The following is a 23,123-nucleotide window of genomic DNA, read 5'->3' as shown; positions in this document are numbered from 1 at the left end:
GTATTCAGTATTACCCTATACACGGTAAACCTATTCAACTTACATATATCTAAAAGGCATATGAGTTTAAGTCGGGCTCGGAAATCACTCAGTATCTTTCACCAGAATTTCGGAACTTCCGTGATCAGAAAGAGTGCTGTTTAAAGAAAAATAATGCTCACGTCAGTAACTACTATGGTTAGTTACAAATAAGTGGGAATAAATGTCAGAAGGTGTTCGCTATCTTACCAATTTCATTTCTTTTGAAAGGAAACCTGATGCGGTTCCAAATAGATTGTGTATTAAGCTACAGAAAGGGAATAAAAGCGGGATTTAGATATCTGCTCGTTACTTACGAATCCAAAAGTAAACGTCCACATTCATATCAGTGCACGTATGTAATCCGCTTACCCGTGTGCGGCGTCTCCAAAGGTAACAGACGAGTGCACCTCTTCCGGGCCCGGTTCCGTGTATGGGCACGTGACCGCGTTTCCGCCCACATATAAGCGCGTCACAACAGTGAGGCGTTCCCTCCACTGAGAGTGCAGTTGAGAGGAAATAGGTCGGCCATGTTAGAAGGATAAAATATATTTTATCTCTACATGATATATGGGGTTTATTGCTACGATTGCAATTTGTCGTAGAGATGAACCGTGTGAAAAGGAGATATGATTTGTGTACATTCGACGCAAATGTGTTACTGCCGATATGTGATCAGTAAATCGCAATATTATCGTTCGAAATACTCTAGTTGATGCACACAGAATTGAGTGTATATCGTCCTTCATAGGGAATTCCAATCATTGTCATAGTGAATTCATGCTCCCCAGTGCAACGTGACATTCAGACTCTAATATCGTGTACCATAGTGCATTGTGCACCGTGATTTAAAAAAAGGGGGTTACCCTCTATGTGTGGATGGCCCAATCATACTGTGACTGCCTATCACAATACAATGAGTACATTATCATAATCCATGTGTTCGAGGCATGTGGGCTGCTGAATTCATATCTGTGCATAGTCCGCCACCTAGTGTTGGGTCCGGATGATTGCACATTGTTGTCCTGGAAGAGTCTTCGAAGTATCACGAGATAGGTGGCTCCTCCCCTGGACTACAGTGCGCATGGGCATCGCCTCCATCCCCAGATTGTTTTTTTCCGCCATAGGGTTCGGATGTGTTTTCGGTTCCCTCCTTCGGAACCGATAGTTGTTCGATTTCACTTGAGACCAAAAGGTCTTTAGGCTGGGCGTCGGTATAGTTGCGTTCGGGTTCTCTTACTGACTCTCAGCTCCTATCTCCTACTGCCCTTCCACGTGCTTCGACGCGGACGGGCCTACACTACCGCATTTGCGATGGAGCGGACTCCATTCAAGAAGTGTCCGCTATGTCACTCGAAATATTCGCACCTCGACGTGCACCCTGTGTGCAACACATGCTTGTCACCGGATCACCGTGAAGACACCTGCATGGCGTGTTCAAAGTTTAGGAGTAAGAAAACTTTGAGGATTCGCCGGGCTAATCGGCTCCAGGCACAGTTGTCGGCTTCGGCACCCCCACCTGATGACGTCTTTCAGGAATCCAACGAGGAGGAGGCCGACGTGCAAGAGTCGGACTCTGCCCCCGTGTCCGAGGAAGAGGCCTACGACGCGGACGAGGAGGCCTGCGACGAAGTCTCCGGTGAGGTAGGGGACGACGAACTGATTTGTGCAGCGATGGGAGATAGCTCAGAGGAAGAGCATCCCCAGACGGACTCCGGGGTTTCCCCCCGTTATACGGCCCAGGTCGAGGGATCGCCTTCGGGCCTTACCCGAGATCTTCCTATAAGTCCTACGTCCCCGCCTCCGGGCCCGGTCACGGACATTTCTGGCAAGAAAACGAAAGTGAAGGCAACCGGTTCCGCACCCTCGGATGCGAAAACGAAACCGAAACTGGCGTTGGTGAAGAAGGTTCTGGAGGCGTCAACTTCCACGAAACCCAAAATGGCCGACTCGAAGAGCCACGCCAAGATGGCCGACCACAAGAGCCGCGCCAAAATGGCCGAGCCGAAGTCGTCTGGGTCGGCGCCGAAGGTGAAGACTTCCGACGCGGCTGCGTCGGCGCCGAGAGGGGTTGCGGACCCGAAGACGACTTCGAAGAAGCGTCAAGCTGACGGTGCGACAGGCCAGGGGGCGTCGGCACCGAAGAAGAGGCCTGACGACGACCGGGCTCTTGGAGGCGAAGAGTCGCTCGAGACTGTTCAGCCCTCGGCATCCCTTAATACGAAGGTGGGAGAGTCCTTGAAGCGGATCCGACAGTCCACTGTGGTTCCCAGCCAGGACACTGTCGTGCCTAGGCCCACGCCAAAGCCTGCTAAGGAACAAACGGCCATCCGTTTTACCCTTCCTCCCAAGTCGGCGCCGAAGGCCTTCGCGCCTAAGCCGAGCGGACATTCTCAGGACGTATTGACGCCGAAGCAAGCCTTGCTGGTATCGAAGCTTCGGCTCCAGCCCCTCGCGGTGGAGGAACGTCGAGAGGTGACGATCGACGCCAACACTGGAAAATTGTCGCTCCTCAAACGGAAGATTACGTCGGAGCCGCCATTGGAACCTTTTAGGATTCCACTTAAGAGCAAGGAGTACTCTGCGGACTCTTCGGCTCTGATCGAACCTCTGTCTCCACAAAACATAGAACGCTCGCCGGCCCATTCCCCAGTGCCTGATGTGGACGAGGAGAATGACGAGTACAACTATCCTGCGTACTCGGATCCGGACGAGGTGCAGGTGCCCTGGACGGCAGGAGGCGACGCCGACGACCTGCAGTCAGGTCAGGACACTCATCTTTTCGCCGCGAAGACGTCCCCGACGGAGGACTCGGCGGCGTTTAATGCATTAATAGAGAGAGCCGCAGCGAACCATGACGTCGAACTGCACTCAGACCCTGTGGATGCGGACTTCTTGGTCGACACCTTCTCGGTAGCCGAAAAGCAGGTCAAGACGCTACCTATGCTCAATGGGGTGCTGAAGCATGCACAGGAGGTATTCAAGGAGCCCACCCGGGCGCGGGTGGTCAATCCTCGCATCGACAGGAAGTATAAGGCGGCGCCCACGGATCCCACGTATATTAAGGGACATTTGCCATTGGACTCCCTGGTGGTGTCCAACGCTCGAAAGAGGGCGAATTCGCAGTCTACTGGTGATGCTCCTCCCCCAGACAAAGAGTCGAAGATCTTTGAGGCATCAGGCAAACGCATTGCTGCACAGGCAGCAAACATCTGGAGGATCTCTAACACTCAAGCCCTGCTTGCCCGTTATGATAGGGCCCATTATGACACGTTAGAGGCCATCCTACAACATTTGCCTGACCAATACAAGGAGGCGGGGGAGATGCTCATTCAGGAGGGTAAACTCATTACTAATGCATCCATTAAATGTGCCCTAGATGTAGCAGACACTGCCTCCAGGGCTATCAATACAAGCGTACTACTCAGACGCCATGCCTGGCTACGAATTTCTGGGTTCAAGCCCGACATACAAACAACATTACTGGGTCAGGCTGTGAATCCGGACCATCTGTTCGGCCCTGAGGTGGATGCCTCACTAGAAAAGATGAAGAAAGATACCGAAACAGCCAAATCTATGGGGGCTTTACAAAGTCAGCAGTTTCGGGGTGGTTCTTTTCGCCGCTCCAATTCAAGAGGCACCTCAAGAGGCCAAGCACCCCAGACCACGCAGTACTACATGGGGAACACCCAGTCCTCGTATAACAACAACAAGGGCAGGGGTGGCTACAGAGGCAATAACATCAAGGGCAGAGGACGTGGAAACAACGCCTCCAGGTCCACCGCCTCCAACAAGCAGTGACGTCTTGTCACTTCCCCCCGATCACACAACACCTGTCGGGGGGAGAATACAGCAGTTCCTGTCAGAGTGGAGATCCATCACCACGGACAGGTGGGTGAGGTCTCTTATCCAGTACGGGTACTGTCTAGAACTTACGTCCACTCCACCGGACATACCACCAAGAGGCCGTGCTATGTCCGACGAGCACTTGACCTTGTTGCAGCAAGAAGTACTAATCATGCTGCAAAAAGGGGCGATAGAGCTCGTTCCATTGCAAGAACGGGGAACAGGGGTCTACTCCCTGTACTTTCTAATCCCCAAAAAGGACGGATCACTCAGGCCGATCCTGGACCTCAGGCCCCTGAACAGGTACATCAACTCAGAGCACTTCCATATGCTCACATTGCAGCAGGTGCTCCCCCTGCTTCAACAGGGGGACTTCCTAGCAACGCTGGATCTGAAGGATGCATATTTCCATATTCCCCTGCATCCTTCCCACAGGAAGTATCTCAGATTCAAGATCTTAGACCAGCATTACCAGTTCAGAGTCCTGCCGTTCGGGGTCACCACGGCACCAAGAGTTTTCACCAAATGCCTAGCGACTGTAGCAGCGCATCTCCGTCGCCAGCACGTCCATGTCTTCCCATATCTAGACGACTGGCTTATTCAGGCAAAGACGGAACAACAGTGCGTAGACCACGTGTCACGCACCATTCACCTCCTGCACGATCTGGGATTCTCTCTGAACTACCCAAAGTCCCATCTCCAGCCTGCCCACGTGCGACAGTATCTGGGCGCAACGATCAATACTCTGGCGGCCACTGCGCAGCCGAGTTCAGTGAGAATCGCCGGTATCCAGGCGCTGATCCAACGATTCAGACCCCAGACCTCGCTTCCGGCGAGGGTGTTCATGCAGTTGATAGGCATGATGGCCTCCTGCATCTCCATTGTCCCGCACGCGAGACTACATATGCGTCCGCTTCAGGAGTGCCTGGCACGTCAGTGGACTCAGGCTCATGGGCAACTGACAGACCTAGTGTTGGTGAGCGGTCGGGCGTACAACTCTCTGCATTGGTGGAACCCACAAAACCTTTGCAAGGGCCGACCATTCCAAGAGCCTGTCCCACAGATCATCCTGACAACGGACGCCTCTCTCCAGGGATGGGGAGCGCATGTACTCCATTACACGGTGCAGGGACTGTGGACACTTCAGCAGAGGAAGATGCACATCAACGTGTTGGAACTGATGGCAATCTTCATGGCCTTAAAGGCGTTCAAAGTACATCTGTGCAACAAGGTCGTGTTGATCCGGACGGACAACATGACGGCCATGTACTACATCCAGAAGCAAGGGGGGACACACTCTCCACAGCTGTCTCATCTGGCTCAGAGCATGTGGAAGTGGGCCATTCAGAGGAACATCTTCCTCATGGCAGAACATCTCCCAGGCAAGGACAACCAGATGGCGGATCTGCTCAGCAGGCACAGCCATCAGATGCACGAGTGGGAGTTACATCCATCAGTACTCCAACCGTACTTCCAAAGGTGGGGTCATCCAGAGATAGACCTGTTCGCCACAAAGGAGAACGCAAAATGCCAAAGCTTCGCCGCCAGGTTCCCACACCCCCAATCACAGGGCAATGCGATGTGGATGAACTGGTCAGGCAGATTTGCGTACGCTTTTCCCCCAGCGCCTCTGATACCGCTGGTGGCACGCAAGCTCAGGCAACACTCGATGACGCTCATCCTGGTTGCTCCAACGTGGGCTCGCCAACCATGGTACACCACGTTTCTGGAACTCTCCGTGGTACCGCATCAACGGCTTCATCTCACTCCCAGCCTTTTGACGCAGAGCCATGGCGACATTCAGCACCCAGATCCGCAACAGCTCAACCTGGCGATCTGGCTCCTGAGGTCCTAGAGTTCGGCTATCTCAATCTTCCTCCCGACTGCATGGACATCATTCGGGAGGCGAGAAAGCCCACCACGAGAGCTTGCTATGCGGCTAAATGGAAGAGGTTTGTCGTCTACTGCGTGGAGCACAGCATTGACCCGCTAGACGCTTCCATTCACAACATCATATGCTACCTTTTTCACCTGTATCGGTGTAATCTAGCGTACTCTTCCATCCGCATTCACCTGTCGGCTATGGCAGCATACCTCCAAAATAGACAACACCTGTCACTCTTTAAGGTCCCTGCTATCAAGGCTTTTCTGGAAGGGCTCAAAAGAGTCATTCCACCAAGGACTCCACCAGCTCCAGAATGGAACCTCAATGTGGTTCTTACAAGATTGATGGGTCCTCCCTTTGAGCCACTACACTCTTGCGAGCTGCAGTTTTTGACCTGGAAGGTGGCGTTCTTGGTAGCAATCACATCGCTACGGAGAGTGAGCGAGCTGCAGGCGCTCACCATCCAAGAACCTTTCTTCCAGGTACATGCCAACAGGGTGGTGCTCCGCACTAACCCTAAGTTCTTACCCAAAGTGGTCTCGCAGTTTCACATAAACCAAACAATTGAATTGCCGGTGTTCTTCCAAAACCCAGAGACGCTGGCGGAGCGGATGCTCCACACACTTGATGTAAAAAGAGCCTTGATGTATTATGTGGACAGGACAAAAGATTTCCGCAAAACCAAACAACTCTTTGTTGCTTTTGCCACACAACACAAGGGAAATGCAATCTCCAAAGCAGGAATAGCTAGATGGATAGTAAAGTGCATTCAGATATGCTACGCTAAAGCTAAGCGCACTCTCACTATCCCACCGAGGGCCCACTCCACTAGGAAGCTGGGGGCCTCTATGGCGTTCTTAGGTAACATTCCCTTAGAAGACATCTGTAGAGCAGCCACATGGTCTACCACTCATACTTTCACCAAGCACTACTGCGTAGATGTGCACTCAAAACAACAGGCAGCTGTTGGTCAGGCTGTTCTAAAAACCCTTTTTCAGACTGCTGCAGCTGGCACGGGCGGCCGCCGCTAATGGAGGGACTGCTATGTATTCTATGCACAGATATGAATTCAGCAGCCCACATGCCTCGAACTGCAAATGCTACTTACCAGTATGCATCTGTTCTTGGCATGTAGGGCTGCTGACATTCATATCGCCCACCCTCCTCCCCGGCGCCTGTAGCAGCTGCAGTATGTATTCATATACACACATATGCTCATAGCATAGTCATCACTCACTTCTTCACTCCATCTCTGCCTATGGCTAAAAACAATCTGGGGATGGAGGCGATGCCCATGCGCACTGTAGTCCAGGGGAGGAGCCACCTATCTCGTGATACTTCGAAGACTCTTCCAGGACAACAATGTGCAATCATCCGGACCCAACACTAGGTGGCGGACTATGCACAGATATGAATGTCAGCAGCCCTACATGCCAAGAACAGATGCATACTGGTAAGTAGCATTTGCATTAGGTTATTTACATCAGTACTTGTCCGTACGGGAGACTCATCCCAGCGTTAGGAAAGATCTTGATATCAAAACATTTCCACATGTATTTCCACATACACAGTTCTGCAATATTACTGATTCTTATGACCATCATAAATAAATGCAACGTAATAGTGTCTATATTCAGTCACCCAAAAAGTATTGCATTTCCTGGTCATGATTCAATCCCAACTCCACAGATTTTAAGCGCATAATCCAGGTCGCTTCAGTGCGTCTTAGTCTTAATTCGCGATTCCCACCTCTTAATGCCAGAGGTACAGTTTCTATGCCGAAAAATTGGACATTTTTGCTTTTCTGGCCTTGTTGGCAAGAGGCTACGTGTAAGGCCACAGGATATTTGGGGTCACAATTAACAATGGCTCTCACATGTTCCATCATTCTTTCTTTCAAAGATCTGATCGTGCTCCCCACATATCGTTTACCACATTCACATTCAATAATATAAATGACAAATTTAGTTGTGCAATTGATATTACTTTTGATGTTATAACATACTCCATCAGAGCCCATAAAATTGATTGTTCCGTGTTTCGCCCATTTACACATACTGCAGAATCCGCATTTGTGGAAACCCAGACCACGTTGTGTCAACCAGTCTGCACTCCTAATATCCCGGGGTACTGTGGGACTCAACTTGTTCCGTAACGTGTTCCCTCTTCTGAAGGAGATTTGTGGTCGTTCTGTGATACAGTTAGTCAAAGCTTTTTCGGATTTCAATAAACTCCAGTGTTTGGTTAGACTTTTTCGTAAATCAGAATGGAGTGAATTGAAGTCAGTGACCATTCTTATATGGTCTTTACCATCAGTATTTGGTTTTTGTCTAGTGATTAGAGTGTCTATTCTCTTCACTTTCTTGATTCTCTTCTCAGCTTTTACAATAGAGTTTTTTGCATAGCCCCTGGTTTGAAATCTTTCTTTCATGTTGGTAAGACATCTCCCGAACTCACAGTCCTCACTACAGTTTCTTCTTGCCCGAATAAATTCACCAAATGGTATGGCGTTAATCTGGTGTAGGGGGTGAGAGCTAGAGGCATGCAAAATTGCATTGCATGCTGTTGACTTCCTGAACAGTCTACTGTGCAAGCAATTAGATGAAACATAGAATTCGATGTCTAAGAATTCTATATTCGTTTTGCTCCACTTCATGGTGAAGCTGATTTTCCACGTATTGTCATTTAGATATTGAAAGAAACTCTGTAGTTGCTCCTCTGAGCCTGACCAAATGAGGATGCAATCATCAATATATCGACCCCAAAATATTATGGAGTCGATATACTGACTACCCTTATCGCCCCAAATTAGATCTGCCTCCAGTGCACCCATAAACAGGTTCGCAAACGAGGGTGATATTTTTGAGCCCATGGCTACACCTTGTTTTTGTCGGTACCAGTGTTTTTCACACATGAAATAGTTATTTTTTAGGACTAGTTCTATCATTGTGGACAGCATTTCCGTATGTTTCCATAGAGTGGCAGGTCTATTGCCAAGAAATTTATTGATAGCCTGAATACCTAAATTTATGTCAATGCTGGTATATAAGGATACCACATCCATCGTCACAAGAAGAAACTCTTCTTGCCATTCCATGTCTGCTAGAGTGCTCAGAATATGTTTGGAGTCCTGAATATAGGAAGGTAAATTTTTGACTATCGGGCCAAGAAAGAGGTCCGCATTTTCTGCTATTCTTTCTGTGGGTCCACCTATGCCAGAAACGATTGGCCTCCCTGGTGGAAAAGGTAGGTTCTTGTGAATCTTGGGCAAAGTGTATAACCATGGATGTGTCGGTCTGAATACTTTTAAATACAGGTATTCTTCCTCGTTCAGTAACCCCGATTGTTTCCAGTTTAACAAATGGGAGTTAATTTCTATTGTTAAGGGACCAATGGGGTTGTAAGTGAGGCGTTCATAGCATAGTACATCTTGTAATTGTTGACTAATTTCTAGTTGATAATCTATGCGATCCATTACCACTACATTCCCTCCCTTGTCCGCCTCTCGTATAGTGATGGTATTGTCATTCATAAGTATGTTGAGTGCTACTCTTTCCCCACTGGTAAGATTGTCCTTATATTTGAACATTCTGCTCTTGCGTAGACGGTTCAAGTTGTCAAGATCCTCTGATACACGTCTATAGAAGTTATCTATGGCATTGCCACCAGGTAATGTGGGAATCCATTTAGACTTGGACTTGAGCCCACTGACAATGCTATAATCAGATTCTATATTTAACTCTTCTAGAAGTGTGTCCATATCAAGAGGAGAATCTTCCATATCGGTCAATGATAAAAGAAGGTGAGTTGCATGCACATCATTTATTGATAAGGATTCAGTGGTGTCTGTTACAGGTGTATCGATATTAGCCCCTCTATCCCTTTTCTCCAAACCAAAGAAATGCTTTTTCAGTTTCAGGTTCCTCACAAATTTGAACAAATCAATTTTTAATTTACATACATCACCAATTGCATATGGGTTGAAACTTAGACCTTTGCTGAGGAGGGAAACCATGTCTGGAGTGAGATGTAGTTTGGAGAGATTAATCACCTGTACTTCTCTAGTGTCGGCACCCGCTAATTCCTGTTGGCCCCTGATCTCAACTTCCTTCTGTAGTCCTCTGAGCTTTCGTCCCCTGCCCCTCCTGGTTTTGGATCTGACTGGTTTCTTGCTGTAGGGAATCTGTTGCCCTTCCTGATCCGTAAAACCTCTTGAAAAAAAGGTGGCATTCCTTGTCTGTCTTGATTGTCTGATTCTCCCCCTACAGTGCCTACAGAGTTGAGAGAGGTGTTACTGGATGATAGGGAGGCAGGTTCTGAACCTTGTGTTCTTTTGTTAACATTCTTGGAACTATTAGGAATCAGGGAATCATATTTTTTTATCAAAAGTAAAAATTCGACCACGGGAGTAGTCCAACTCATCTCTTCTTAGTTGCCTGGCTTTCCTATTCTTAATGTCGGATTGATGTTTTAATAGGATTTCATCCAGGATGGTATAATTTTTAACAGTAGATTCAGGTCTGTTTAGATCCTTGATTTCTTGTTCAATGGTGGCTATTTCTGCTTGTAATTTCGTAACTCTGCGTTCCGCGCTTACAATTAGTATTTCCATTAACGTGACAGAGTTGTTAGAGAGAGATTCTTCCCATTTAATCATGAGGTCGGCATCTAGGTCATCATAGGTGGGAAAAATTTGGCCTCTCAGACCTCTAGGGACACGTTTTAACCTCAAATACTGTTTTAGAGTTGCCCCGTCCCACCATTTTGAGTTTTCTAGCTTCTTTAAGCGTTCTAATTTAATGAATTTATCTCTGAGGCCCTCAATACGAGGGGGATTGGTACTGGTGGAAGCAGTTTGAGTGGACATGCCTTTCGCTAAGTTCTCAAACAGCTCTTCTGCCATTTTGGTACGATCCATGTTGGTATGTTTTCTCAATGACACAATTTTTGCACTATATCACAAGTTTGGCATGAAGGATGTAAGAGCCGCACACGGTTAGGACACTCTCGCTGCGAAGCAGGATTTTGTCACTATGTGTCATTGGGATCGTTGAACACACACATTGAGCAATTATTTCCTCCCACACAAACCCATCACAATCACTATCACGTATACTCACGTCTTCATAGAACATTGACTATAGACACCCTATTCGACACGGATGTGTTGTGGTGGCACTAGCAAAACGAGCCTGAACAAATCACTGTATGTTCACTGCTGGAGGAAGCATTTAATGTATATCTATAATAACCAGACAGCATGGTCTGGTATGGAAATTTATCTGTTCAAAGAATATGCTATATGCTACTTATTTGTTTGTTTCAGCCCTGAGGAATCGCGAAGGCGATGAAACACGTGTCGGCTGGCTGTAATCTTCATTAAAGACTCCAAGATTTAATCATCTTGTGGAACTTTGTTCACTTCTGTCAAATTGGTGTTCTTGAATGTGCTTGTATATTGTCATTGTACAAAACGTCGTTACTTTACAGAGTGCTTCGGCAAACCGTTTACTTGATAGGAGTAGTTCTTTACTCACAGGAGTGGTTTGGGTTTGTCCACTCGCCGAATAGCACCTGGAAACTTCATGTTATTTGAAACTGTATGCGTATGAACAGGCAGTGCACCCTCTTACTGATTCAAAAACCTTCGTCCTTCTAGTCTATCTGCAGTCTAGGGTAGCCGCCACGCATTTCCTTTACTTAGAAGTAGATCTCTAGTATACCATTGCTAGATACACTAGGCATTACCAACATGGATCGTACCAAAATGGCAGAAGAGCTGTTTGAGAACTTAGCGAAAGGCATGTCCACTCAAACTGCTTCCACCAGTACCAATCCCCCTCGTATTGAGGGCCTCAGAGATAAATTCATTAAATTAGAACGCTTAAAGAAGCTAGAAAACTCAAAATGGTGGGACGGGGCAACTCTAAAACAGTATTTGAGGTTAAAACGTGTCCCTAGAGGTCTGAGAGGTCAAATTTTTCCCACCTATGATGACCTAGATGCCGACCTCATGATTAAATGGGAAGAATCTCTCTCTAACAACTCTGTCACGTTAATGGAAATACTAATTGTAAGCGCGGAACGCAGAGTTACGAAATTACAAGCAGAAATAGCCACCATTGAACAAGAAATCAAGGATCTAAACAGACCTGAATCTACTGTTAAAAATGATACCATCCTGATGAAATCCTATTAAAACATCAATCCGACATTAAGAATAGGAAAGCCAGGCAACTAAGAAGAGATGAGTTGGACTACTCCCGTGGTCGAATTTTTACTTTTGATAAAAAATATGATTCCCTGATTCCTAATAGTTCCAAGAATGTTAACAAAAGAACACAAGGTTCAGAACCTGCCTCCCTATCATCCAGTAACACCTCTCTCAACTCTGTAGGCACTGTAGGGGGAGAATCAGACAATCAAGACAGACAAGGAATGCCACCTTTTTTTCAAGAGGTTTTACGGATCAGGAAGGGCAACAGATTCCCTACAGCAAGAAACCAGTCAGATCCAAAACCAGGAGGGGCAGGGGACGAAAGCTCAGAGGACTACAGAAGGAAGTTGAGATCAGGGGCCAACAGGAATTAGCGGGTGCCGACACTAGAGAAGTACAGGTGATTAATCTCTCCAAACTACATCTCACTCAAGACATGGTTTCCCTCCTCAGCAAAGGTCTAAGTTTCAACCCATATGCAATTGGTGATGTATGTAAATTGAAAATTGATTTGTTCAAATTTGTGAGGAACCTGAAACTGAAAAAGCATTTCTTTGGTTTGGAGAAAAGGGATAGAGGGGCTAATATCGATACACCTGTAACAGACACCACTGAATCCTTATCAATAAATGATGTGCATGCAACTCACCTTCTTTTATCATTGACCGATATGGAAGATTCTCCTCTTGATATGGACACACTTCTAGAAGAGTTAAATATAGAATCTGATTATAGCATTGTCAGTGGGCTCAAGTCCAAGTCTAAATGGATTCCCACATTACCTGGTGGCAATGCCATAGATAACTTCTATAGACGTGTATCAGAGGATCTTGACAACTTGAACCGTCTACGCAAGAGCAGAATGTTCAAATATAAGGACAATCTTACCAGTGGGGAAAGAGTAGCACTCAACATACTTATGAATGACAATACCATCACTATACGAGAGGCGGACAAGGGAGGGAATGTAGTGGTAATGGATCGCATAGATTATCAACTAGAAATTAGTCAACAATTACAAGATGTACTATGCTATGAACGCCTCACTTACAACCCCATTGGTCCCTTAACAATAGAAATTAACTCCCATTTGTTAAACTGGAAACAATCGGGGTTACTGAACGAGGAAGAATATCTGTATTTAAAAGTATTCAGACCGACACATCCATGGTTATACACTTTGCCCAAGATTCACAAGAACCTACCTTTTCCACCAGGGAGGCCAATAGTTTCTGGCATAGGTGGCCCCACAGAAAGAATAGCAGAATATGCGGACCTCTTTCTTGGCCCGATAGTCAAAAATTTACCTTCCTATATTCAGGACTCCAAACATATTCTGAGCACTCTAGCAGACATGGAATGGCAAGAAGAGTTTCTTCTTGTGACGATGGATGTGGTATCCTTATATACCAGCATTGACATAAATTTAGGTATTCAGGCTATCAATAAATTTCTTGGCAATAGACCTGCCACTCTATGGAAACATACGGAAATGCTGTCCACAATGATAGAACTAGTCCTAAAAAATAACTATTTCATGTGTGAAAAACACTGGTACCGACAAAAACAAGGTGTAGCCATGGGCTCAAAAAATCACCCTCGTTTGCGAACCTGTTTATGGGTGCACTGGAGGCAGATCTAATTTGGGGCGATAAGGGTAGTCAGTATATCGACTCCATAATATTTTGGGGTCGATATATTGATGATTGCATCCTCATTTGGTCAGGCTCAGAGGAGCAACTACAGAGTTTCTTTCAATATCTAAATGACAATACGTGGAAAATCAGCTTCACCATGAAGTGGAGCAAAACGAATATAGAATTCTTAGACATCGAATTCTATGTTTCATCTAATTGCTTGCACAGTAGACTGTTCAGGAAGTCAACAGCATGCAATGCAATTTTGCATGCCTCTAGCTCTCACCCCCTACACCAGATTAACGCCATACCATTTGGTGAATTTATTCGGGCAAGAAGAAACTGTAGTGAGGACTGTGAGTTCGGGAGATGTCTTACCAACATGAAAGAAAGATTTCAAACCAGGGGCTATGCAAAAAACTCTATTGTAAAAGCTGAGAAGAGAATCAAGAAAGTGAAGAGAATAGACACTCTAATCACTAGACAAAAACCAAATACTGATGGTAAAGACCATATAAGAATGGTCACTGACTTCAATTCACTCCATTCTGATTTACGAAAAAGTCTAACCAAACACTGGAGTTTATTGAAATCCGAAAAAGCTTTGACTAACTGTATCACAGAACGACCACAAATCTCCTTCAGAAGAGGGAACACGTTACGGAACAAGTTGAGTCCCACAGTACCCCGGGATATTAGGAGTGCAGACTGGTTGACACAACGTGGTCTGGGTTTCCACAAATGCGGATTCTGCAGTATGTGTAAATGGGCGAAACACGGAACAATCAATTTTATGGGCCCTGATGGAGTATGTTATAACATCAAAAGTAATATCAATTGCACAACTAAATTTGTCATTTATATTATTGAATGTGAATGTGGTAAACGATATGTGGGGAGCACGATCAGATCTTTGAAAGAAAGAATGATGGAACATGTGAGAGCCATTGTTAATTGTGACCCCAAATATCCTGTGGCCTTACACGTAGCCTCTTGCCAACAAGGCCAGAAAAGCAAAAATGTCCAATTTTTCGGCATAGAAACTGTACCTCTGGCATTAAGAGGTGGGAATCGCGAATTAAGACTAAGACGCACTGAAGCGACCTGGATTATGCGCTTAAAATCTGTGGAGTTGGGATTGAATTATGACCAGGAAATGCAATACTTTTTGGGTGACTGAATATAGACACTATTACGTTGCATTTATTTATGATGGTCATAAGAATCAGTAATATTGCAGAACTGTGTATTTGGAAATACATGTGGAAATGTTTTGATATCAAGATCTTTCCTAACGCTGGGATGAGTCTCCCGTACGGACAAGTACTGATGTAAATAACCTAAACATGGATTATGATAATGTACTGATTGTATTGTGATAGGCAGTCACAGTATGATTGGGCCATCCACACATAGAGGGTAACCCCCTTTTTTTAAATCACGGTGCACAATGCACTATGGTACACGATATTAGAGTCTGAATGTCACGTTGCACTGGGGAGCATGAATTCACTATGACAATGATTGGAATTCCCTATGAAGGACGATATACACTCAATTCTGTGTGCATCAACTAGAGTATTTCGAACGATAATATTGCGATTTACTGATCACATATCGGCAGTAACACATTTGCGTCGAATGTACACAAATCATATCTCCTTTTCACACGGTTCATCTCTACGACAAATTGCAATCGTAGCAATAAACCCCATATATCATGTAGAGATAAAATACATTTTATCCTTCTAACATGGCCGACCTATTTCCTCTCAACTGCACTCTCAGTGGAGGGAACGCCTCACGGTTGTGACGCGCTTATATGTGGGCGGAAACGCGGTCACGTGTCCATACACGGAACCGGGCCCGGAAGAGGTGCACTCGTCTGTTACCTTTGGAGACGCCGCACACGGGTAAGCGGATTACATACGTGCACTGATATGAATGTGGACGTTTACTTTTGGATTCGTAAGTAACGAGCAGATATCTAAATCCCGCTTTTATTCCCTTTCTGTAGCTTAATACACAATCTATTTGGAACCGCATCAGGTTTCCTTTCAAAAGAAATGAAATTGGTAAGATAGCGAACACCTTCTGACATTTATTCCCACTTATTTGTAACTAACCATAGTAGTTACTGACGTGAGCATTATTTTTCTTTAAACAGCACTCTTTCTGATCACGGAAGTTCCGAAATTCTGGTGAAAGATACCGAGTGATTTCCGAGCCCGACTTAAACTCATATGCCTTTTAGATATATGTAAGTTGAATAGGTTTACCGTGTATAGGGTAATACTGAATACGCTACGTATGTAACAGAATTGTAGCTAACAATAATATCTCGGCAAGAATGAAAGATAGGGAATTCCACCGCATGTTTTCATATTAATAGGACTCTAGTGAGAGAATCTTTGTGACATTTTTTGCATAGGCAGGTCCTGCCTAGTTCCACTAATGGAGGTTTTTAACACTACATATCTGAAGTGACATATTTTACCCTGATTGTGTCACAGATATAAGGACTTCCACCGCTTCTGGACGCACTCAAACCAGTGCTACTAGTGGAAGGCCCGGCTGGGTCGGAATTATCACCAGCTAAGCGGTGAGTCGACGTACACTTATTTTCGGACAGTCTCATTGTGGTGAATTCTTGCCCAAATATCACTCAAGTGCGGTTAGTGATGAGATTTTTCCGATTTTATCTCTCTCTCAACAATGTCACAGACCTTCTGATGTTGACACGGCCATCTAGGTATGTTTTCTCAATGACACAATTTTTGCACTATATCACAAGTTTGGCATGAAGGATGTAAGAGCCGCACACGGTTAGGACACTCTCGCTGCGAAGCAGGATTTTGTCACTATGTGTCATTGGGATTGTTGAACACACACATTGAGCAATTATTTCCTCCCACACAAACCCATCACAATCACTATCACGTATACTCACGTCTTCATAGAACATTGACTATAGACACCCTATTCGACACGGATGTGTTGTGGTGGCACTAGCAAAACGAGCCTGAACAAATCACTGTATGTTCACTGCTGGAGGAAGCATTTAATGTATATCTATAATAACCAGACAGCATGGTCTGGTATGGAAATTTATCTGTTCAAAGAATATGCTATATGCTACTTATTTGTTTGTTTCAGCCCTGAGGAATCGCGAAGGCGATGAAACACGTGTCGGCTGGCTGTAATCTTCATTAAAGACTCCAAGATTTAATCATCTTGTGGAACTTTGTTCACTTCTGTCAAATTGGTGTTCTTGAATGTGCTTGTATATTGTCATTGTACAAAACGTCGTTACTTTACAGAGTGCTTCGGCAAACCGTTTACAAAGCGCCAGGATGCCCTCTGGGTGATAGGTTGCGCTCTATAAGTATACAAAATAAATAAATAAATAAATAAGAAGCAACCCTCAGAGGACTTGTGCGCTTATTCCACCAGCGCAAAGGCTGTGACCACTGTGATGGCTCAGAGTCCCTGTCCTGGATATCTGTCAGGCTGCTACATTGGCTACTCTGTACACCTTTACGAAACACTACTTCCTTGATCCAGCTCAGCAGGCAATTTGCTCATGCGGTCCCCCAGTTTACCCTAGACTAAACCTGTTAGCAGACCCTCGATAGGAGAGACATTGCTTGGGTATCTAATCTAAGGTAAGGAATCTGCTGCTAGAAGTCTCTCTCAGATGAAAAGGTGTTTTTTTAAAAACTAACTTTATTTATTATGTTTGGCATTATTCATCTCCAGTACAGTAAATCCAGCAAGGTACAAAGTTACATTGTAATTGCTCTAGGCACAGAAAAATCCTCTTAACAATTCTAGCAATCGGTCAATTGCATAACAGGAACAAGGTCATTGCAATCCCGACTGCCCCTGGCGTAGCCACGGTGAAGTTACATGGCTCTCAGAGCTGATTGAACTCAATGAAAACTCCCTCCACCCCTCTACCCCCACACCCCACTCTTCCCCCAATTCTCCCAAACCGTACCCCCTCCCGCTGCCGAGTCCGTAACCCCCACCCCCGTGTGGTCTGGTTTCCTCCTGTATGGTCAAAAAGACATTCCGAAACATTAAACATAGGGTCTCTGCCAAGTGTTCCTCATAATGAGTCATCATGTGGCGCAACCTCTTGAGGCTGCACCTCTCCCTGTTCTGAGTCTACCAGTTCTGAGTGTGTGTCAAAGGGGTATCCAGTCCCACCAGCTTCTGAAACATCACCCCCCAGGCCTGGAGGACCTCTGGTAGCTTCCCGTCCCTCCTTGTGCGCCTTATGTGCTCTTCCTCTGCCAGCGCCCATTCCCTCAGATCTGCCTTCCATTTTTCCAGCGTTGGACCCTGTGGGGACAACTAGTGAATTGCAATACGGCGTCGGGTCGTAATTAGGCCCAGTATTAAAAAAACGTCTGCTCACCCTTCGTTTGGGGTCCCGGGGGATTAAGCCTAGGAGGCAGGGACGTGGGTCCAAATCTATTACCCATCCGACACTTTCACCATGACCTCCAGTATTGACGTCCAATATAATTGGAGGACTGGGCACGTCCATACCATATGTACAAAGTCCGCCAGGGGGTTGGGACATCTCTGGCATCCCTCGCATTGTCTATGGTCTGGAGGCGCTTAGGGGAGAGGTAGGCCATATGTATGATATTATATTGGATCTGTTTAAATTGGTTGCTCACTGACCCTTTCCTCACACTTTCATGTATTTTTCCCCAGTCACGGGGAGTGATCTCTTGTGGACACGCCTGCTGCCATTTACCTTCTATCGCTAAGGGCTGCAACTCTTTATCCTCTCTCAGGGCTCGATATAGGTGAGTCACGAACTTCCGGCCCCCTGCCATTGCCAGCATTGTGACTAGAGTGCGAGTGTGCGCCGGGGCATCTGGGAATGTGGGCCAAAATTGCCTCGCTGTTGCCGCTATTTTAGCGTATTGAAGAAATTGCCCTGGGCCAAGCTCAAAGGTGGTAACCGCCTCCTGATAGGTGATAAACTTGTTGTTTGGGTACAAATCAGCCAGCATGAGGCACCCTCCCTCGGTCCACTTGTCCAGTGACATGACCCCCGCAATCCGGGCAAAGGACGGCAACAGCCAGAGATCCAAGTCAGGAGCAAAGGGCTTGTTATGGATAAGGCGTCGCACCACCCGATCCCAGACCGCGGCCGCCAACCGTACCAGTGGGGTGGGGGGCGAGATCACGCCGTCTCCCTACCTGCCAAAGTAGTGCTCCCAGTTGCCCATTCCCATACGTCCCTGTCAGTAAGAACTGTTCCCAAGAGGGGTCCGTGTCCAGCCACGCAATCGCGTGCTGCAGTTGTGAAGCAAAATAAAACCTCTCCAGATCGGGGACCTCTAGTCCTCCAGTGCCCCACCTGCGTTTTAGGACCTCCAGACTCACCGTGCATCTCTTTCCATTCCATAGTAAAAGGACTAAGAGAGAGTCCAGTTCTCGAAAAACCCGGTGCAGTATCTCATAGAAGGGCCCCTGCATAGTGTACAGACGGCGTGGGAGGATCACCATCTTAATTAGGGCAATCTTCCCCATCAGGGAAAGCTTAAGGTTGTTCCAGAAGGTGATACATTCCCTTTAGACCCTGGATTATCCGTCCCATGTTGTGTTGGAAGAAAGTGGCCGAGTTGCGAGCAATCCAAATCCCCAAGTAGCGGAGTGTGTCGTCCACCCATGGGAGTCCCAACTCCGGATGCAGGGCCCCCTCACATTCTACCTGCTCTCCGAGCGCATACAACTGGGATTTCGTTTTGTTTACCGCCAGGCCAGAGGCGGCTGCAAACCGCGTCAATGCGACAATCAAGATCGGCAATGATTGCGTCGGCCGGCTCCGGTAGATCAGAGCGTCGTCCGCGTACAGGGACACCACAAGCTCCACTGCCCCCACTCGAATACCCCGGTCTTTAAGCACCGTACGGAGATGGCAAGCTAGTGGCTCCATCGCCAGGGCAAAGAGCAGGGGGGAAAGGGGGCACCCCTGTCGAGTTCCCCTCGATATCGATATCTCCTCCGAGACGCATCTACCCGTGCGGACTCTGGCCACCGGTCTAGCATATAGCAGCTGAACCCACCGTACAAACCCTTCCCCTAGTCCTAGTTTTAAAAGCACCTTCCAGAGGTAGGGCCAGCGGATCGAATCGAACGCTTGTTCGATGTCCAGAAATACTAGCGTGCTTTGCCCGGCCTGACCCTCCAAGGTTTGCATGACGTGGGCCAGCGGCGGACATTCCGCAAGGTGTTCCGGCCCGGAATGACCCCCGATTGGTCGTCCTTGACCAGGCGACGAAGGTAGGGAAGGAGTCTAGAGGCCAACACCTGGCTGATAATTTTCAAATCCACGTTCAGCATGGAAGTGGGTCTATAGGATCCCGGGAGGAGGGGGATACTTCCCCGGCTTGGGAATCATAACTATAGTCGCTGCTCGCATGGAGTCCGGGAGCAAGCCCTGATCATAGGCCTCCGTAGCCACTTCAAGGAGTTTCGGGACCAAAGATGAACAAGTTAGTTACTTCAGTAACACCTTATCTGGTAGACTCTCTAGCCGCAGATTTCTTACTGACACACCCTTTCTCCCTGCTCTGTGAACAATGTTTTCTAGCTAGAAGGACCATTTATGTTCTTAGTGTCTGCTTACTGGTCCATCAGCTTTTTACTGTTGCTCCGTGAGTCCGGTTCGGAAATGCCACGGAAAAAACTGATGTCCGCGCGCTAGAGTGGCGTCTATATAGGCCCTGTACTAGTCACATCTGGTGCAGGTGATGTGGAGCCAATCAACGCTACATACCGTCGCGGAAGGGTGGTGTTTAAGATTTTTGGGACCCATCCTGACACCTGGGAAATGCTCTACAGTAAGAAATCTGTGGCTAAAGTCTGTACCAGATAATGTGTTATCAAAAGTAAGTAACTTGTTCTTCTATGTATGTTGCTTTTCCATTGACTTTCGTTGTTGTTTATTTACATTTAGATTTTCTGGCCTTCTCGTACAAAAATTCTTTCTTGATGCATATTAATCAGTACTTTTCTTCACTATATTGACTGAAGCACCTTAACCTTTCACTGTTTGTTTGCTTTATCTTATCTGCCAGGTTTTAAACTCTACACCTGCCCCATACCCAACTTCATGTAAAGATATGAAGAACAAGGCTGTCCTTTGCAAACCTTTAACAATGACGAAAGCTACATATTGTAAACCTCACATGCAAGCAAAATCCTGTCAAACAGGTAATTTATGACATTTCATTAAACACGTTGTTTAATATTTGGCCGATGCATTTGTAATTTTGAGAATGTTTACATTTCAATGTTGTTATTTTAGAGGAAGATTTGACGAAGAATTACTTCCCTCTGCCTATTCCAGTGCCTGTGTATTTACCAGCACCTATGCATTTGTACAGTCGGAACATCCCTTTTCCTACACCTATTCCTGTCCCAGTAAGTTCAAATTTGTCTTTCAATTGTGACATGTTTCTAGCTATTATTGATTTTGAAACTTGTGCAAGGTAGTCGTATATTCAAATAGTTCAGGCGCAAATTGCAGTCAAATTGAAATGTTAGTCTTTGGATCTGTATTTTTCTTGCCCTACTTAGTTTTAAACCAGCTTACAGTCTTATTACCTAACTTCTTAACTAAATGTGCTCATTTAGGACGTTGCTGCAGCAAACTGCATTTTGTACCACCATACGTGCAGTTATCTTGCATGAACATAAAGCACCACATATGCTACAATCAGAGTTTATTCTTGACATCCTTGAAATTTGATCCACTTATCATTTTATAACCTTCAGTTTAGAATTTAGGGTTCTGAAGCTACTAATAAATTAATGAAAATTATTTTGTTAATTTACCAGTATTAAACAAGCGATCTCCTTGGAACAAGATATCACAGTTAAAATACCATTAATATTCATATCAAATTGGCTTTTACTTTTAACAAAGATAAAGTTGATACAAAATGTTGCCTGGTTGCACTAGGGTCTACCCAGAAATTAGTAGCTTATCATGCAACTTTGTGAGATACCAACAGAATGTGCCCCATAACAGATAGTGCATCTTATTGGGTAGCCCAGTCATTCTTATAAATAAAAGTAAGCTGCAGTGCTCGCCCATCTAGAAAAACACTGGAAAATGTGTGGTGTGCAATCCACATTTCTCTTGGTTTCAGCTGGTTCAAACACAAAGAACGCGCAAAGTAATATTGGCTTTGTACTAAGCTTGAAACATGTTGGTTCGAGGCATGTGGGCTGCTAAATTCATATCTTAGCATTAGATCGCCGCCTAGTGTTGGGTCCGGATGATCGCACATTGTTGTCCTGGAAGAGTCTTCGAAGTGTCCTGAGATAGGTGGCTCCTCCCCTGGACTACAGTGCGCATGGGCATCGGCTCCATCCCCAGATTGTTTTTTTCCGCCATTGGGTTCGGATGCGGTCTCGACGTCTCTCTGTCGGAACCGAGAAAACATAACTTTATTCGGCCAAAAGGCCTTGTATTTATTACGTCGGTATTGTTTGCGTGCGGTCTCGAGTTCTTCCGTCTCTCGGAGCCGGAATCAGCGGAGTTTTTGCTCTTCGGACATCGAGGCCTTCTCATCGCGACTCGACAGCAACTTTTCCAGCATGGAGCGGAGTCCGTTTAAGCTCTGTCCGCTCTGTGGGGCCAAATACCCACATATAGACGCGCACCCGGTCTGTAACAAATGCCTTTCACCAGACCATAACGAAGGAAACTGCAGAGCCTGTGCAAGTTTCAGGTCCAAGAAGACACTCAAGATTCGGCGCGCGGTGCGCCTTGAGGCCCACCAAACGGCCCCGGAACCGGACGACATCTTCGACGAGCAAGAAGAAGAGGGCCTGAACCGTCATCTTCAAATCTCCCCGCCCGAGACGGAGGTCGAGGCGGATCCGGAAGACGACGACGGAGTCGTGGATCAAGGCCTTGAAAACGTCGACGAGGTAGGGGACGTCGAAGAGGTTTATGGGGCCGTGGAAGATAGCTCAGGGGATGAGCTATGCCCCGAAGTTTACGGACATACAGAAAGGGTCACGGGATCGCCTGTCGGCCTTACCCAAGACCCCGTCGCGCAAGCCACGGCCCCGCCTTTAGGCCCGGCCACGGTCATACTTGCTGCACAGACGGTATCGAACCCGAAACTGAAACATACGGTATCGACTACACCTAAGATGGCCGAACCGAAAACGAAACTGAAACTTAAGGACTCCAGCGTCCCTAAGATGGTGGCCGTACCACCAAAAACAAATAAAAACGCAGCTTCATCGACTCCCTCGACCCCCGGTCCACAGAGATCGAAGAAATCTGTCGATTCCACCGTGTCGAAATCGGTGCCAGAGGAGGGATCCTCTAAAAAGGGCGGAACGCACAGGTCAACCGCTGCGACGCCGGCAAAGCCCGCCAAGGACAGCGGCACGGCTCCGACACCAACTGGGACGTTGGTCGGACGCGTGGTAGAGACGGAGCCGTCGAAGTCACACGGATCGAAGGCTG

At 46.6% G+C, this 23,123-nt stretch overlaps 1 protein-coding gene across 1 annotated transcript in view; it reads left to right on the top strand.

Moving 5' to 3' along the window:
* LOC147663691 (zinc finger MYM-type protein 2-like) overlaps nt 1–21,512 on the top strand; it is a 578,556-nt gene extending 557,044 nt beyond the window's left edge. The window contains exons 13-14 of the mRNA XM_086950262.1: nt 20,710–20,845; nt 20,940–21,512. Of these exons, the coding sequence (XP_086806388.1) occupies nt 20,710–20,845; nt 20,940–21,127 (324 nt within the window). The 3' untranslated portion in view covers nt 21,128–21,512. The remainder of the gene's footprint in view (nt 1–20,709; nt 20,846–20,939) is intronic.
* Nucleotides 21,513–23,123: the final 1,611 nt, after the last annotated feature.

This window comes from Lissotriton vulgaris, unplaced genomic scaffold, assembly GCF_964263255.1.
Source record: "Lissotriton vulgaris unplaced genomic scaffold, aLisVul1.2 SCAFFOLD_1159, whole genome shotgun sequence".
NCBI classification, from domain to species: Eukaryota; Metazoa; Chordata; class Amphibia; order Caudata; family Salamandridae; genus Lissotriton; species Lissotriton vulgaris.
Note: the sequence above shows the minus strand (reverse complement) of the source record. Positions and strands in the feature narration are given on the sequence as shown.